This window comes from Cebus imitator, unplaced genomic scaffold (genome assembly GCF_001604975.1).
Source record: "Cebus imitator isolate Cc_AM_T3 unplaced genomic scaffold, Cebus_imitator-1.0 Scaffold577, whole genome shotgun sequence".
NCBI lineage: Eukaryota > Metazoa > Chordata > Mammalia > Primates > Cebidae > Cebus > Cebus imitator.
This window is the reverse complement of record NW_016107892.1, coordinates 700,198-717,398: the sequence shown is the minus strand read 5'-3', so window position 1 is coordinate 717,398 and position 17,201 is coordinate 700,198. Positions and strand designations below refer to the sequence as shown.

Sequence of the window (17,201 nt, the reverse complement as noted above, 5' to 3'; positions counted from 1 at the left end):
CCCATTTTCGCTTACTCATTCACCATAATAAATACACACTATGTGCCAAGAATCAAACTGAATGAGAGCCTATGTCCTTTCTGGAAAGACCATCATATACGGAATTAACTGCAGCATTGTGTAAAATGACTGAATATATTAACTATGGGCCTACAAAGGCTGGAACTATTAAAAGCTATGTCCCCACATGCATTTATTTACCCCTTTATTTATTCAATCTAAATTTATATTTATTCAATATAAATTCAATATAATTGCAAGGGAATTCACCAGTTAAAATTTAAAAAAAAATAAATAAATATAATTACTCAACATAAACTCATTCATTTGTTCACTGGAAGGCTATATGGGATACAGAGGTAGCACAAAGACAGAGCCTCAGTTTCCACTTAATAGTAGACGCTGTAATGGTCTTGGGTGCCTTCTATCACACTGTGGCTCCAACCACACCAGTCTCCCTCTCTGTCACCCAAGCCAGAGCACAGGCAATGGTGCACATCACTTGGCCTTCCAGGCTCAGGTGTTCCTCCCACCTCAGCCACCAGAGTAGCTGGGACTACAGGCATGTACCATCACACCTAGCAAATTTTTCGTATTTAAAAAAATTTTTATTCTGCCAGGCGCAGTGGCTCACACCTGTAATCCCAGTACTCTGGGAGGCCAAGGCAGGTGTATCACCTGAGGTCAGGTGTTAGAAACCAGTCTGGCCAACATGGTGAAACCCCCTCTCTAATAAAAATACAAGAAAAAAAATGAGCCAGGCGTGGTGGCAGGTGCCTGTAATCCCAGCTACTTGGAAGGCTGAGGCAGGACAATCACTTGAACCTGGGAGGTGGAGGCTGTGGTGAGTCGTAATCGTGCCATTGCACTCCAGCCTGGGGGACAAGAGTGAAACTCTGTCTCAACAAAAGTTTTTTTTTTGGTTGAGACAGCGTCTCACTCTGGTCACTCAGGCTGGAGTGCAGTGGCACAATTACGACTCACCAAAACCTCCGCCTCCTGGGCTCAGGTGGTCCTCCCACCTCAGCCCCTCAAGGAGCTGGGTCCACAGGTGATCACCATCACGCCTGGCTAATTTTCTTGGATTTTTTTTTTTTTTTTTTTTTTTTTTTTTTTTTTGTTATTTTTTTTTTTTTTTTTTTTTTTTTTTTTTTTTTTTTTTTTTTTTTTTTAAAGAGACCAGTTGGTCTCAAATTCCTGGGCTCATCTCTGCCTCCCAGAGTGCTGGGATTACAGGCATGAGTCACTGCACTCAGCTGCCACAGGACCTTTTAACACACTCTTCATGTGCCAGGTAGGCTGGCACACTCCTTTCACTTTTCCTCGTAAATTTCTCATTTTTCATGTATCAATTCCAAAGAAATTTATTTGCTGGGCACAGTGGCCGATGCCTGTAAGTCCCAGCATTTTGGAAGGCTGAGGCAGGAGGTTGCTTGAGGCCAGGAATTGAAGACCAGCCTGGGCAACATGGGAACACCTGAGCCTGGGAGGTCAATTTTTTTTTTTTTTTTTAATTAGCCAGGTGTGGTGGTAAGCGCCTGCAGATCCAGCTACTTGGGAGGCTGAGTCCAAAGGGTCGCCTGAACACAATAGTTTGAGGCTGTAGTTGAGCTACGGTTACTCCAAAACACTACAACCTAGGGAGAGACCCTGACTCAAACAAAAACAAATGCAAAGACACTTATTTACGAAAACCTTCCCCTTCTTAAGACTTCCCTTACTTTACTGTCTCACAGCCTCAAGTGTTTCCCTTCGTAATTTCCACATACACTTCATGGCTTGTTAAATGTGCACCTATCACGCTGTCAGTTCGATCCCAGAAGCAACGACTGTTCTGGGCTACTCTTTTTTTTCTGAAAGGAAGTCTTGCTCTGTTGCCCAGGCTGGACGATCTCGGCTCACTGCAACCTTCGCCTCCTGGGTTACAGCGATTCTCCTGCCTCAGCCTCCCGAGTAGCTGAGATTTCAGGCGCACGCCGCCACACTCGGCTATTTTTTGTATTTTTAGTAGAGACGGTGTTTCACCGTGTTGGCCAGGCTAATCTTGAACTCCTAACCTCAGGAGATAAGCCCACCTCGGCCACCCAAAGTGCTGGGATTAAGGCGTGAGCCACCGCGCCCAGCCCTGGGATATTACAGCACATCCTCAGCATCTAACAGTAGTTGCTAAACACATATTTCGTGACCAGGTATACTAATCCTTTAACAGCAAGCTCGGAATTAACTCGCATGCGTCAAAGCACACCGAGAAATACAAACTGTTTTACAGAACAGCTCAAGATGTCGGTCTAGGTGGGCCTGAACCGGCATCAGCTGTTAATTTTAAGAGATGAGGGAATGGCTGGCTCACAGCGGGACTGCACCCAGCTGACCCATCCTTCCTCCCGTGCCCCCACCCATCCCTAGGAGATTAAAACCAAGGGAGTTCCTCAGGATGGCAACCGTGACCCTCTCAAGGACTTGGTGTTCAGCAAATCCACCCGAGGCCGTGACACCCTCAGCGCTCCCAGGGGCGAACGCAAGGCCACACTGTCCAGTTCCCGCTCCAGCCCAGGCTAGGCTACCCCAGGCCACGCGGAACCTCACCCAGGGGCCACCGCTGCCGCCGAACTTTCCCCCGAGACCCCGGGCCCAGCCACTCTCCTGGCACCGCAGAGCTCTCCCAGGACCGCCTACCTCTCCTAGGGTCGTCGTCCCCAACTCCTCACTCAGAGTCCCCGGGCAAACGCCCGCTCTACCTGCTCCCACAGACGCGCAGCTGTACCTGCCCCAGGCCAACGCCACTCGCAACCCGCTCCACCGTGTCCAATTAAATCGCGCCAATAGAGAGCGCCCCGCCTTGCCTTACCTCATGAGATATTATTGGTCAATATCCATGTCAGTCAAACTGAGGACGAATCCGCTCATTAGTGGGTTCCTAGGAAGGCGGTTCTAAATTGGCTGATGCAATCGCGAGAAAAGATGGGATGGGGTGTGTCACGTGATCCAGTTAGACACCGTTTCCAGGAGGTCCACTTTTTGGTTTCCAGAGGCGAAGTCAGCATACCACAAATGGCATAGTTAACAAGGGGAGACGGTAACGTGTTTGGTAGAGGTCACAGATCTTAGTGTAGTTCTGCTTATTTTAGTTGCTGCATAATACACAGCCCTCAAAGATTCTGACATTGTGCCCAAGGTTACACTTGTCCTGGGCAGACCTTGAATTTGGTATGGAAGAAATAACTTGAGTAGTTGAGGTACAATTGGATCCGCATCTGGTCCTCGATTTGCCTTTGAAAAAAATAGTTTATAGGCCTAGGGGGAGAAGGGTGAATATGCATACATATATATGTATACACGAGGCACAGTGGCTCATGCCTGTAATTGTAACACTCTGGGAGGCCAAGGTGGGAGGATCGCCTGAGACCAGCATGGTCAACGTAGTGAGACCTTATTACCTAGGCATGGTGGCACATGCTTGTAGTCCCAGGTACTTGGGAGGTTGAGGTGAAAGGATCACTTGAGCCCAGGAAGTTGAGGCTGCAGTGAGCCGTGATTGTGACACTTCATTCCCTTGAGTGACAGAGCAAGACCCTGTCTCAAAAAATATGTATATATATGAGGCATTGTATCAAACATTTCACATGCTTATTTCATTTAATTTTTTTTTTTTTTTTGAGACAGGGTCTCACTCTGTGGCCCAGTCTGGAGTGCAGTGGGGTGATCTCAGCCCACTGCAACCTCTGCCTCCTGGGTTCAAGCAATTCTTCTGCCTCAGCCTCCTGAGTAGCCTGGACTACAGGCACATGCCACCACACCCAGCTAATTTTTGTATTTTTAGTAGACACGGGGGTTCACCATGTTGGTCAGGCTGGTCTCAAACTCCTGATTTCATAATCTGCCCAACTTGGCCTCCCAAAGTGCTGGGATTACAGGCGTGAGCCACTGTGCCTCATTTGATTTTTAAACTGTATGAAGTCAGCTGGAGTGCCCTTTTTACAAATAAGTAAAGTACCTTGCACAAGTTCACACCCAATAGTAAGTTGCAGAGGCAGGATCCAAACCTGTGTCTATTTAACTCCAAAGCCCATGCTCTTAATCACTACACTATTACCTACATCATCTGATATAGCCAAATACACGGGTAATAAATTGTGCTGCTGATCATAACTCAGTTACAAACATTGCAGAAAAATATTACTTTTTATGTAAAAGAGTATCCTATACAAAAAGAAGGTCAAGCCCAAAAGCCAGTAAAAACATAAATAATTTAACTTCCCAGTTCACAGCAACTCACTAATAGTAATCATCAAATCTAACATTTGTTGAGCACTTAGTATACAGCAGGCATCAATCTAGGCTTTTAATCATCACAATCTTATAATGAGTTACCATTACTCTGCTTTTAACAGAGTAAAATAAAGCAGAGAGAGGTTAAGTAACGCAGCTGAGGGGAAAACCAGGAGACACATCTGTTTATTCTGATCCACAGTGCCCTAAATAGCATATATTTAGCCTGAACAATCTGGGAAATTAGACTACTATGCCACCACAATTGAAATAGCCAAAAGGTATGTACAAATTGTACTTTCAAAATAAAATAATACAGGTCATAATCTCAATAATTTAGTCCTGCTGCCAGAGTTGTTGCTACTAGGATAGTACCTTCACTAATAAAATACTTATAAAGAAATTTAAAAGATTTTTTATTCTCCATTAAAGAGAGATTGTAGCGGCAACCACAGAGGCTAACACCTATAATCCCAATACTTTGGGAGGCCAAGGCAGGAGGTTCAGTTGAGGCCAAGAGTTTGAAACTAACCTAGGCAACATAGTGAGACTGCACACACAAAAAAATCTTTTTAATAAGCTAGTGGCATTCACCTGTAGTCCCAGCTACTCAGGAGGCTGAAACAGAAGAATTGCTTGGAGACTAGAAGCTGAAGCCTGCAGTGAGCTATGATCTCACAACTGCACTCCAGCCTGGCAACAAAGCAAGGCCGTTGTCTCTTTTTTCTTTTTTTGGAGATAGAGTTTTGCTCCTGTTGCCCAGGATAGAGTGCAATGGCACAATCTCAGCTCACTGCAACATTCACATCCCGGTTCAAGCAGTTCTCCTGCCTCAGCCTTCTGAGTAGCTGGGATTACAGGCACCTGCCACCATGCCCAGCTAATTTTTTTTTTTTTTTGTATTTTTAGTATACACAGCATTTCACTATGTTGGCCAGGCTGGTCTTGAACTCCTGACCTCAGGTGATCTGCCTGCCTCGGCCTCCCAAAGTGCTGGGATTACAGACGCAAGCCACTGCGCCCAGCCCCCTTGTCTCTTTAAAAGAGAGAGAGAAAGAGAGAGAGAGAGGAATTGTAATTGAGGCCCAAAAGTCTCATTCTTCTATAATTATCCAATGATATTTTTCTGTGATATTTTTCTCTTGTAGATGTCAACTACATGCTAGAAAGAAAGCTTAGTGCAATATGCAAATTATATATTTTAGGAAACTACTGGAAAGTTCTTGATTTATTCTAGGCTAAGCAAATAGGCCTGTAGGTGGAAGTGAGCAATATGCACATGACTTGCTCTCCAGCAGAGCATTTGTTGAACTTCATTTTGGGGCATGAGAAAGATAACAAAAAGACTCAAGATAATACAACAGCTGTGATGACATCACTACACTCCAGCCTGTGCAGCAGAGTGAAACCTCAGCTTAAAAACAAAAACAAACATAAATAGGCATGATGGCTATGTCTTTAATCGCGACATTTTGGGAGTCTGAGGTGGGTGGATGGCTTGAGCCCAGGAGTTTGAGACTAGCCTGAGCAACATGGCGAAACTCAATCTCTACAAAAAAATACAAAAATTAGCTGGGCGTGGTGGCATGCATCTGTAGTCCCAGCTAATTCGGGAGGCTGAGGTGGGAGGATCGCTTGAGCCAGGGAAGTACAGGCTGCAGTGAGCCATGATCGTGCCACTGCACTCCAGCCTAGGTGACAGAATGAGATGCTATCTCAACTAAAAAAAAAAAAAAAAAAAGGAAGAAAGAAACAGAAAGAAATGAAAAAACTACAACGAACATAGCTTTGGATGGATGCAGCTCTAGACTCTTAACTTTCCCAAGGCATCTTAGCTACTTTTAGCATCTATAAAATAGGCTTACAATGCTCACTTACTTGGTGCTTAGTCAAATGGGGATGGCTGAATTTTTAAGGGCCTCTAAAGGAACATTTCAATTGAGCATATTATTATTATCATTATTATTTGGCCTAATGTACTTTTCAGACCATAAAACGCTACAGGAATCACCTAGGATCTTGAAATGCTGCTAAATTGAATAGGTCTGGGGTAGGGCCTGAGAGCCTGCATTTTTAACAGGCTTCAGGTGATATCTATGCTGCTGAGAGATTACACTTGGAATACCAAGGGTCTAGATTAGAGGATGTGTATCTGCACCTATTCGTTCAGATACAAACATTTTAAAAAGTTTGACCTATCTGGGAGATGCTAATGTCTCATCATTCACCAAATGACCACTATGTGTTAGTCACTGAAGATCAAGATTAAGGAAAGCAGGCGGGCCGGGCCCGGTGGCTCACGCCTGTAATCCCAGCACTTTGGGAGGCCGAGGCGGGTGGATCACGAGGTCAAGAGATCGAGACCATCCTGGTCAACACGGTGAAACCCCGTCTCTACTAAAAATACAAAAAATCAGCTGGGCATGGTGGTGCGTGCCTGTAATCCCGGCTACTCAGGAGGCTGAGGCAGGAGAATTGCCTGAACCCAGGAGGCGGAGGTTGCGGTGAGCTGAGATCGCGCCATTGCACTCCAGCCTGGGCAACAAGAGTGAAACTCCGTCTCAAAAAAAAAAAAAAAAAAAAAAAAGGAAGGCAGGCACTGCCCTGACCTCATGGAGTTCCCAGTCTCACCAGGAAGCCAGACACTGAGCAGGAAGCAAAGCCCTCTGCCAAAGGCTTGCGCTGGTCTTCGGCCCCAAGGGTCCCTGGGGCGCATGCCCGAGCTCTGTACCGTCCCCTCAGCTGATTGGCTGACAGGATTTCCAGGTCTCAGCCAGTGACGCTCGGTCTTGGACAGGGCCAAGAGTGGCAGTTGATGGAGCGTAACCGCCATGCTGAGCCGCGATGGCCAGGGCTGCGGGCAGTGTCCGAGGCAGCGCCCTGCAGCAATTTCCCATCACCCTGCCTGTGGGCGACGTGAGTATCTGCGAGGGTGTAAGCCAGACACTTTCCCCGCAAATTTAGGCGTCTTCCTCGCCCCTACTCCTGGGGAGAGGAATAATACTACTATTTATCGAGGCTTCGGTCCAAGGTTTTAGCCTTGTGATCTAGAATCCTCCAACTGTAAAGTGGGTACTTCCTGTGATTTTGGGGGAAACTAAGACTGCCTAGGCTCACGTGGGAGTAAATGCAGGATGCTGAATTCAAATCCAGATGCTCTTACTCCCCAAACACTCTTCTCTTCACACCCACTTTGGAAACTAGGTTCCTTCTTAGCCGGAGTTTGTGTTTGTCTCTGCCTCTGTCTCTCTTTTTTTTTTTAAACTGATTCTCACTCTATCGCTCAGGCTGGAGTGCAGTGGCACGATGTCAGTTCTCTACTTTCCGGGTTCCAGCAATTCTCCTGCCTCTGCCTCCTGAGTTGCTGGGATTCCAGGGATGCGCCACCACGACTGGCTAATTTTTGCATTTTTAGTAGAGACGAGTTTTCATCATGTTGACCAGGCTGGTCTGGAACTCCTGACCTCAAGTGATCCACCCACCTAGGCCTCCCAATGTGCTGGGATTACAAGCGTGAGCCGCCAAGCCAGGCTTTTAGCGGGAGTCTCACAATTGGGGGTGAATTTAGGAGAATCTAGAACCCCAATGCTAGTTTTGAGTTTTTTGTTTTGTTTTGAGACAGGCTGGAGCGTGGTGGCACGATCACTACTCTCCATAGCCTTGAACTCCTGGGCTCAAGCGATCTTCCCACCTCAGCCTCAGGAGTAGCTGGGACTACAGGCTCATGCCACCATGCCCAGCTACTTAATTTTTTTTTTTTTTTTAGTAGAGACAGGGGTCTCCCTATGTTGACCAAGCTTGCATATTTATTTAACAGAAGAAAAAAAACACATGCTAAACACATGTACAGGAAGGATAAACACCAAATTTAGAATAGCTGCTATCTTCGTGGGATGAGTATACAAAGGTCGTCAATTGAACCTTAGTAATTTTATTTGAGTTTTGAGGAGGGAATCTAAGTATTTATTATATTGTTCCCCTTCTTGTTTGTCTGAAATACATTTTTAAAAGGGAAGCATGGAGCCAAGCACAAATGCACACATCTGGAGTCCCAGCTACTTGGTAAGCAGAGGCAGGAGGACATCTTAAGCCCACAAGTTCAAGGATATAGTGTATGCTGTAATTGTGCCTGTGAATAGCCACTGAACTCAAGCCTGGGCAGCATTGCCAGATGCTGTCTCTAATTTTAAAAAAAGAAAAATGCATTTGGAAAATAATTTCAGAGGATAAAGTGTACTCAATCCACCCTCACCCTTCTAGAGTGCCTTATCAGGGGCAGTCTCATCAGTTTTGCCTGTATCTTATACATTTTTTTTTTTGATATGGAGTCTCGCTCTGTCGCCCAGAGTGGTGTGCAGTGGTGCGATCTTGGCTCACTGCAACCTCTGCCTCCTGGGTTCAAGCAGTTCTCTGCCTCAGCCTTCTGAGTAGCTGAGATTATAGGTGCCCACCATTACACCTGGCTAATTTTTGTATTTTTAATAGAGATGGGGTTTCGCCATCTTGGCCAGGCTGGTCTTGAACTCCTGACCTCGTGATCCACCCCCTCGGCTTCCCAAAGTGCTGAGATACAGGCGTGAGCCAGCACGCCCGGCCACATTTTTTTCTTTATAAAGAGAGAGGATGGTTTCCCTATGTTGCCCAGGCTGGCTTCGAATTCCTGAGCTCAGGCAATCCTCCAGACCTCAGCTTTGGGAGACTGCAGACACAGGCTACTGCTCCTGTCTTTTTGGGCATTTTCTCTAGTGCATAGAAGCATATATGGGAGTTGGGGGACTTTTTGGGGTGGGGGTTCCTGTTTGTTTTGCACAAGTGAACCTACTATATATGGTCCTGCACCTTGGGTGATGTAATTTTTGACCTCATTAAAATGTTTTGCAAACTTCATTAATCTCTAGCCCTGTGAAACAATATAATTTATCTGGCAAAATAGCCTTAGGGTTGCTTCTGAATTGATGTGATGTAGGTAATGGCTACCCAGGTCGTGTTTGCCTTTTTCTTTTTAGCACATCTTCACATGTCAAAAACAAAAAACATGGCCAGGTGCAGTGGCTCACCCCTGTAATCCCAGCACTTTGGGAGGCCAAGGTGGGTGGATCTCTTGAGATCAGGAGTTTGAGACCAGCCTGGCCAACATGGTGAAACCCCGATTCTACTAAAAATACAAAATAGGCAGGTGTGGTGGCACACACCTCTAATCATAGCTACTTGGGAGGCTGAGGCAGGAGAATCCCTTGAACTCAGGAGGCGGAGGTTGCAGTGAGCCAAAATTGCGCCATTGCTCTCCAGCCTGGGCAACAGAGTGAGACTCTCTCAAAAACAAAGAAAAAAACCAAAAACCTCTTCTGCGGTTAACCCTGTGAGCATGCAGGAAAAAAGAGTCACAGCAAGTAGAGTGTTCTCTGGAACTGCTTTACCCTTTTTCAAAACGTTTTTACTCCTACACTACAGGTAAAATTCCACAGATAATCCACCATAGATTTTTTTTTTTTTTTGTATTTATTTATTTGAGACGAAGTCTCACTCTGTCGCTGGGCTGGAGTGCAGTGGTGCAATCTCGGCTCACTGCAACCTCTACCTCCCAGGTTCAAGAGATTCTCTTGCCTCAGCCTCCCAAGTAGCTGGGTCTACAGGTGTGTGTGACCACGCCCGGCTATTTTTTATATTTTTAGTAAAGATGATTTTTTTTGTTTTTTTATTTTTATTTTTGAGACAGAGTTTCTCTCATTACCCAGGCTGGAGTGCAATGGCACGATCGCGGCTCACTGCAACCTCCACCTCCCGGGTTCAAGCAATTCTCCTGTCTCAGCCTCCCGAGTAGCGGGGACTACAGGTGTGCGCCACCATGCCCAGCTAATTTTTTTTTTTTTTTTTTTGAGTCGGAGTTTCGCTCTTGTTACCCAGGCTGGAGTGCAATGGCGCAATCTCGGCTCACCGCAACCTCCGCCTCCTGGGTTCAGGCAATTCTCCTGCCTCAGCCTCCTGAGTAGCTGGGATTACAGGCACGCGCCACCATGCCCAGCTGATTTTTTGTATTTTTAGTAGAGACGGGGTTTCACCATGTTGACCAGGATGGTCTCGATCTCTTGACCTCGTGATCCACCCGCCTCGGCCTCCCAAAGTGCTGGGATTACAGGCGTGAGCCACCGCGCCCGGCAATTTTTGTATTTTTAGTAGAGACGGGGTTTCACCTTGTTGACCAGGATGGTCTCGATCAATTGACCTCGTGATCCACCCACCTCGGCCTCCCAAAGTGCTGGGATTACAGGCGTGAGCCACCGCACGCGGCTATTTTTATTTTTTAAGACGGGGTTTCACCATGTAGGTCAGGCTGGTCTTGGAACTCCCGACCTCAGGTGATCCACCCGCCTTGGCCTCCAAAGTGCTTGGATTACAGGTGTTAGCCACCACACCTAGCCAAGATGGCGTTTTACCATGTTGGCCAGGATGGTCTCGATCTCCTGACCTCATGATCTGCCCACCTCAGCCTCCTAAAGTGCCGGGATTACAGACATGAGCCACTGCACCTAGTCTATTTATTTTATTTTATTTTTAAACAGAGTTTCATTCAAGAATGAAACTGGAGTGTAATGGTGCGATCTCATCTCACTGCAACCTCTGCCTCCTGAGTTCAAGTAATTATCCTGCCTCAGCCTCTCGAGTAGCTGGGATTACAGGTGTGCACTACCATGCCCAGCTAATTTCTACATTTTTAGTAGAGATGGGGTTTTATCCTGCTGGCCAAGCTGGTCTCTGAATAGCTGGGATTACAGGTATGCACCACCACACCTGGCTCATTTTTATATTTTAGTAGATATGGGGCTTCACCATGTTGGCCAAGCCTGTCTCGAACTCCTGACCTCAGGTGATCCACCCATCTTGGCCTCCCAAAGTGCTGTAATTACTGATGTGAGCCACTGTGCCCAGGCTCATGGCTTGAAATTAACTTATTGTTGTGTAATATGGGCAAAATGAAAGAGGTTGGGACTTATTTTTTTCCGATTGTAGGAAAATGTATAGTTTCTAGGGATAACAAGGGAAGAGAAGCTTGTTTGATTCTAGTTAGGAGAAAGCAATTGTTTCACTTAATCCTTATTTTACATCTACTAAAAGCCCAGGACATATTTTCCTATTTATTTGTTTGTTTATGAGGCAGAGTCTCACTCTGTTGCCCAGGCTGGAGAGCAGCGGCACAAACACTGCTAAGTGCAGCCTCAACCTCCTGGTCTCAAATGATCCTCCCACTTACGCCTCCCAAGTAGCTGGAACTACAGGCATGTGCCACCACACCTGGCTAATTTTTAAATTTTTCTTGTGTAGGAATAAAGCCTTGCTATGTTGGCCAGATTGTTTTCAAATTCCTGGACTCAAGCACTCCTCCCACCTCCACCTCCACCTCCCAAAGTGCTGGGATTACACATGTGAGCCACTGTGCCTGGCCAATCCTGGCACTTTGGGAGGTGGAGGTAGGAGGATCACTTGAACCCAAGAGTTCGAGACAAGCCTGGACAACATAGTAAGACTTGCTTCTATCTTAAAACAACAAAATGAGGCCGGGTGCCGTCGCTCACACCTGTAATCCCAGCACTTTGGAAGGCCGAGGCGGGCGTCCCACCCGTGCCCAGGACCATGGCCACTGACTCATGGGTCAGGAGATGGAGACTATCGTAGCCAACATGGTGAAACCTTGTCTCTACTAAAAATACAAAAATTAGCTGGATGTGGTGGCACACACTTGTAATCCCAGCTACTTGGGAGGGTGAGGCAGGAGAATTGCTTGAACCTGGGACATGGAGGTTCCAGTGAGCTGAGATGGAGCCGCTGCACTCCAGCCTGGCAAAAGAGCAAGACTATGTCTCAAAAAAACAAAACAAACAAAAAAACCCACACAAGTGCTGAGATTACAGGTGTGAGCAACCACACCTAGCTCTATTTAGTAATTTTACTATTTTAATTTAATATTTTATGTTTTGGAGACAGGGTTTCCCTCTGTCATCCAGGCTAGAGTGCAGTGGTACTATCATGGTTCGCTGCAGCCTTGACCTACCAGGCTCAAGTGATGCTTCCACCTCGGCCTCAAAAAGTTCTGGGATTACATGCACGAGCCACCACAACTGGCTGTTTTCTTCCTTACATAGGCGAATTGCAGTTCCTCTTCTTGGGATACCAATTTTTGAATGCAGGTGCGATTTTGTTACATGCATAGGACTGCATCGTGGTCAACTCAAGTGAGCTGAGATTCTAACACAGGTCAGCTAAGTCTAAAAGTCACGCATTTACTCCTTAGACTGCTCTGCTTGGCCCTTTTCATGCCTGGTTCTTGTCGATTCTCCCAGGAGCTGTGTCTTTTCAGTTCCACAGCTCTCCTTGCTCTTTCTTGTCTCTGATGCTCTACTGGAACACTTTGCCCTGGCACCTTCCTTGAGTATTTTCAAAACTAAATTCCTGTAAGTGGTATTGTTACATTGTCAGTGGGACAGGCTTTTAACCAAATGGCTTGCTTGACAGGGCTGATTGCCAACACCTGGACATTTTAAATTACCAATGTGAAAATCAGGGAAATAGCTCTCTGCTTGTTTTGCGTTTTGGTGACTATTGGTAATGGTTTTCTGTTTTGATGTATTTAATCAGTGGTAGTGCCTTCTCTGCCACTGTGTTGGGCGGGAATCTGATTTTGTTCTTTGGTTAGAGAGCCAAGCTGACCAGAGGTTAGGCATTTTAGGATAACTATCTCAGCTCAATAGGAAAGCCTGCCCTGCCCGCGGTTGAGTCTGAGGGTGACAGAGCAACAGCCCAAAGTGGGCAAGGGGTGGCCAAACAGGAGCGGCCTCCGACGTCATTGTTGCGCGCCGCTTCCGGTCTGGAGCTTTGTAGTGGGGCTGGAGCAGAGCCTGCCGTGAACCCCCGAAACCTCCCATCAGCACACCGTGCCATCCCTCGAATCCGCCAGGCCGAGTGTCCCACCCGCGCCCGGGACCATGGCCACTGACTCATGGGCCCTCGCGGTCGATGAGCAGGAAGCGGCGGCCGAGTCGGTGAGTTGGCTTCAGCCCTGAAAGGATCAAGGGACTAGTTCTGGCTGGGTATTTGATCCCTGCGAAAGGATGCTTCCTAGGTTGATTAGAGCCAGGATGGGGTGGTGGGAGGATAGGGATGGAGCCCGGACCCCGAGCTGGCTTTGTTTACGCCGCCGCCTCCGCGTTACGTAAGTACAGGTGAGTGCTCCTATCGCTAAAGTGGTCAGCCGCCTGTCAGTCTTCCTGGAACCAGGAATGATCATAGTTTACACTCATCACCCTAGATTGTGTTTTGTTTGTTTGCTTTTAATTGAAATAAAACATGGTCTTGCTAGGTTTCCCAGGCTGGTCTGGAACTCCTGGCCTCAGGCAATCTTCCTAAATAGCCATTTTAGGTGTCATTTTCCACCTCTGCATTCAGAGCTTCTTTGGCTCAGGGACCATGTCTTTGCTCATAGTTGTCTGCTTACACAGTGATGAATGATGGACCCAGTAGGTCTGGCAGTCAGCAATTCCTTTTCTCACCCGCTTCACTTTGTTCTTTTTTCTGGGCGTGACACATGGTAAGCAAGATATGTATTAAACACTACTGCATAGAATTAATTTCTCCCAAGGAAACATTTTAAATTTTAGTAGGCTTTGAACCTACTTCTTTTAGTACTTATTTCTATGACTTCCTCAAGAATGAGAACTTTGTCTTTTATTTTTTATAGCTGATTAAAAAGTAAGTTGTGTATACACATCGTTTAAAGGTCAAGTGATTTTAAAAACAATGGTTCCTGCCATTTTTTTTCTCCCCAGAGGTAACTCCTTATTTGTGGAGACAGGGTCACACTCTGTTGCCCTGGCTGGGGTGCAGTGGAGTGATCTTGGCTCACTACAATCTCTGTCTCCTGGGCTCAAGCCATATCTTCCCACCTCAGCCTCCTGTGTAACTGGGACTGCAGGCATGTACCACTATGCCTAATTTTTTTGTTTTTTTTTTTTGGTAGAGATGGGGTCTTGCCATGTTGCCCAGGCTGGTCTCGACCTCCTGGGTGCAAGTGATCTATGTACCTCAGCTTCCCAAAGTACTGGAATTACAGGTGTGAGCCACCATGCCCGGCCTCTTTTTTTTTCTTTCTTCATATATATTTTTTGAGAGAGCATCTCGCTCTGTCACCTAGGCTGGAGTGTATTAGCACAATCTTTTGCTAACTAAAACCTTGGTCTTCCAGGCTCAAGTGATCCTCCCACTTCAGCCTCCTGAGTAGCCAGGACTACAAGCATGTGCCACCATGCGCAGCTAACTTTTTAATTTTTTGTGAAGATGAGGTCTCACTATATTACCCAGGTTGGTCTCGACCTCCTGGGCTCAAGCCAAGCTCCGACCTTGGCCTCCCAGTGTTGGGATTACATGCGTGAGCCACTTCACCTGGACTTTTACTTTTCTATAATATTTATTTTACTTGGATTTTTTTTTTTTTTTCAGAGTCTCACTCTGTAGCCCAGGCTGGGGTACAGTGGCACAATCTCCTCTCACTGCAACCCCCACCTCCCAGGTCCCGGTTCAAGCAATTCTCCTGCCTCAGCCTCCCAAGTAGCTGGGATTAAAGGCAGATGCCACCATGCCCAATTAATTTTTTGTAGTTTTAGTAGAGACGGGGTTTTGCCATGTTGGCCAGGCTGGTCTCGAAATCCTGACCTCATGATCCACCTGCCTTAGCCTCCCAAAGTGCTGGGATTACAGGCATGAGCCACTGTGCCAGGCTACTTGGAATTCTTAATTGCCTCACGTTTTTGCTTTTTTTTTTTCTTAGTTATCAATTCAACCCCAAACTCTCTTCCAGTTGTCTAAGTTTAATCTCAGGATGCTTAGACTCATCAAATATTCTAACAATTCTATTTCTCCCAGGCCTTTTAGGTCTGCTTCAAATTGGACTAGTTACTCCTGTCTTTAGAGCACAGTTCATATTGAAGGATAGAGGGGAACAGAGCAAATTTCCCTTCAGCCTCATTCTGCAGATTTCTTCTTCCTTTCTCTTGTCTTTTGGTTCTCCTGGATTCCTTCCTTTCTATACCCCCACTCTTCATCTCTCTTGATTTATTACTTATTTTAGTGCAGTCATCTGTCAGCTTTCTGGAGGTGTATGGGAAGTAAATTACCTTAAGAATATTGAATGTCTTAAAAAAATCTTATTTTGCCCTGTAATTTTGATAATAGTTTAGCTGGGTATAGAATTGTAGGTTGAAAATTATTTTCTTGCCAAATTTTAAAAGTATTGTTCCATTGCCTTCTAGATTTCTGTATTTGTTGTTGCAATGTTTGAGACCATCCTGATTCTTGATATGACTTGTTTTCCCCTTTCTAATTCTGGAGAATCTTCTGTTTGTCTTAAATATTCAGAAAATTCATGGTGACATGTCTTGGTATGGGTGTATTTTCATCCATATTACTGGCTCCTGGGTATGGGTACTTTCAATCTGAAAAACTCTTATTCTTCAGTTATGAGAACTTTCCTTGAATAATTTCATTGTTGATTTCTTCTCCTTTTGTTTTTTCTTAATTCCCTGTTTTCCAGAGCTCGCTCGCTCGCTCTTTTTTTTTTAAGACAGGATCTCTCTGTGTTGCCCAGTCTGGAGTACAGTAGCTATTCACAGGCACAATCATAGTGTACTACAACCTTGAACTCCTGGGCTCAAGGGATCCTCCTGCCTCAGCCTCCCTAGTAGCTGGGACTCCTGGTGTATACCACTGCATGGCTTTTCCCAGAACTCTTATTAGATGAATGTTAGATCTGTTGGATTGGCCCTTTAATTTTTTTTTTTTTTTTTTTTTTTTTTTTGGCGGTGGGGGATGAAGTTTCACTCTTGTCCCCCATGCTGGAGTGCAAAGGCTTGATCTTGGCTCACTGCAACATCTGCCTCTTGAGTTCAAGTGATTCTCCTGCCTCAGCCTCCTGAGTAGCTGGGATTACAGGCATGTACCACCATGCCCGGCTAATTTTTGTATTTTCAGTAGAGACGGGGTTTAACCATGTTGGCCAGGCTGGTCTCAAACTCCTGACCTCAAGTGATCGGCCTGCCTCGGCCTCCCAAAGTGCTAGGATTACAGGCATGAGGCAACGGTGCCCAGCCAGCCCTTTAATTTTTTAAAAGTCAGGCTTGTGGAGGTATAATTTACATAGAGTAAAATTAAACTTTGTTAGTTAACAGTTGAATATATTTTGACAAAAGCATACAGTTGCTGTAACCACCACCACAGTTAACACATAAATCATCTCTACAAAGAACTATAGCTTCTTGTAGTTCGCTCCCACTTTTCACCCTTCTCTGGCAACTGCTGATATGTTTTCTGTCATTATAGTTTTGCCTTTTCCAAGATGTCATAAAATGGAATCATATCATATGTAACCTTTTGAAAAGTCTGGCTGCTTCCACTTAGTAGTATGGATTTGGAATTCAACCAAGTTGCATGTGTCGTAGTCTTTTGCTTTTTATTGCTGAGTAGAATTGCATTGTGGATACACACAGTTTGCTTATTCTTCTTTTGATGGCCTCTTGGGTATTTTTCAGTCTGAGACAATTATGAAGAAAGCTACTCTATAAATTAAGGTACAGATTTTTGTATGGACATATGTTTGCTTTTCTCTTGGGTACAGTCAATACTGAAGAGTAGGATTTACTGCATTATGTGGTGTGTAACTTTATATGCAAAACTGTTTTCCAAAGTGTACCATTTTGAATTCCCAATAGCAGTGGATGAGAGCTTCAAATTCCCCACATGCAGCACAGAATTGTCACAGTTTCTTTCATTCTTTTTTTTTTGAGACGGAGTTTCGCTCTTGTTACCCAGACTGGAGTGCAATGGCGCGATCTCGGCTCACCGCAACCTCCGCCTCCTGGGTTCAGGCAATTCTCCTGCCTCAGCCTCCT

At 45.7% G+C, this 17,201-nt stretch overlaps 2 protein-coding genes across 10 annotated transcripts in view; one reads left to right on the top strand and one right to left on the bottom strand.

Annotated features, from left to right (window-relative positions):
• The window catches only part of AARS1 (alanyl-tRNA synthetase 1), a 36,491-nt gene extending 33,650 nt beyond the window's left edge, over positions 1 to 2,841 (bottom strand). The window contains exon 1 of one of the 2 annotated variants that reach the window (XM_017516254.2): positions 2,739 to 2,841. The gene's annotated coding sequence lies outside the window, so the exon portion shown is untranslated. Of the gene's footprint in view, positions 1 to 2,676 lie in introns of both variants that reach the window. The other variant, XM_017516253.2, reaches the window with a different exon arrangement.
• Positions 2,842 to 13,014: 10,173 nt separating this feature from the next.
• LOC108294384 (ATP-dependent RNA helicase DDX19B) overlaps positions 13,015 to 17,201 on the top strand; it is a 30,645-nt gene continuing 26,458 nt past the window's right edge. For 4 of the 8 annotated variants that reach the window (XM_037734149.1, XM_017516252.2, XM_037734145.1 and 1 more), the window contains exon 1: positions 13,015 to 13,304. Coding sequence is in view for 2 of the 8 variants with exons in the window: in XM_037734145.1 (XP_037590073.1) it covers positions 13,248 to 13,304 (57 nt within the window). In the remaining 6 variants the exon portion in view is untranslated. The remainder of the gene's footprint in view (positions 13,305 to 17,201) is intronic. The other 4 variants (XM_037734148.1, XM_017516251.2, XM_037734147.1 and 1 more) reach the window with 1 other exon arrangement.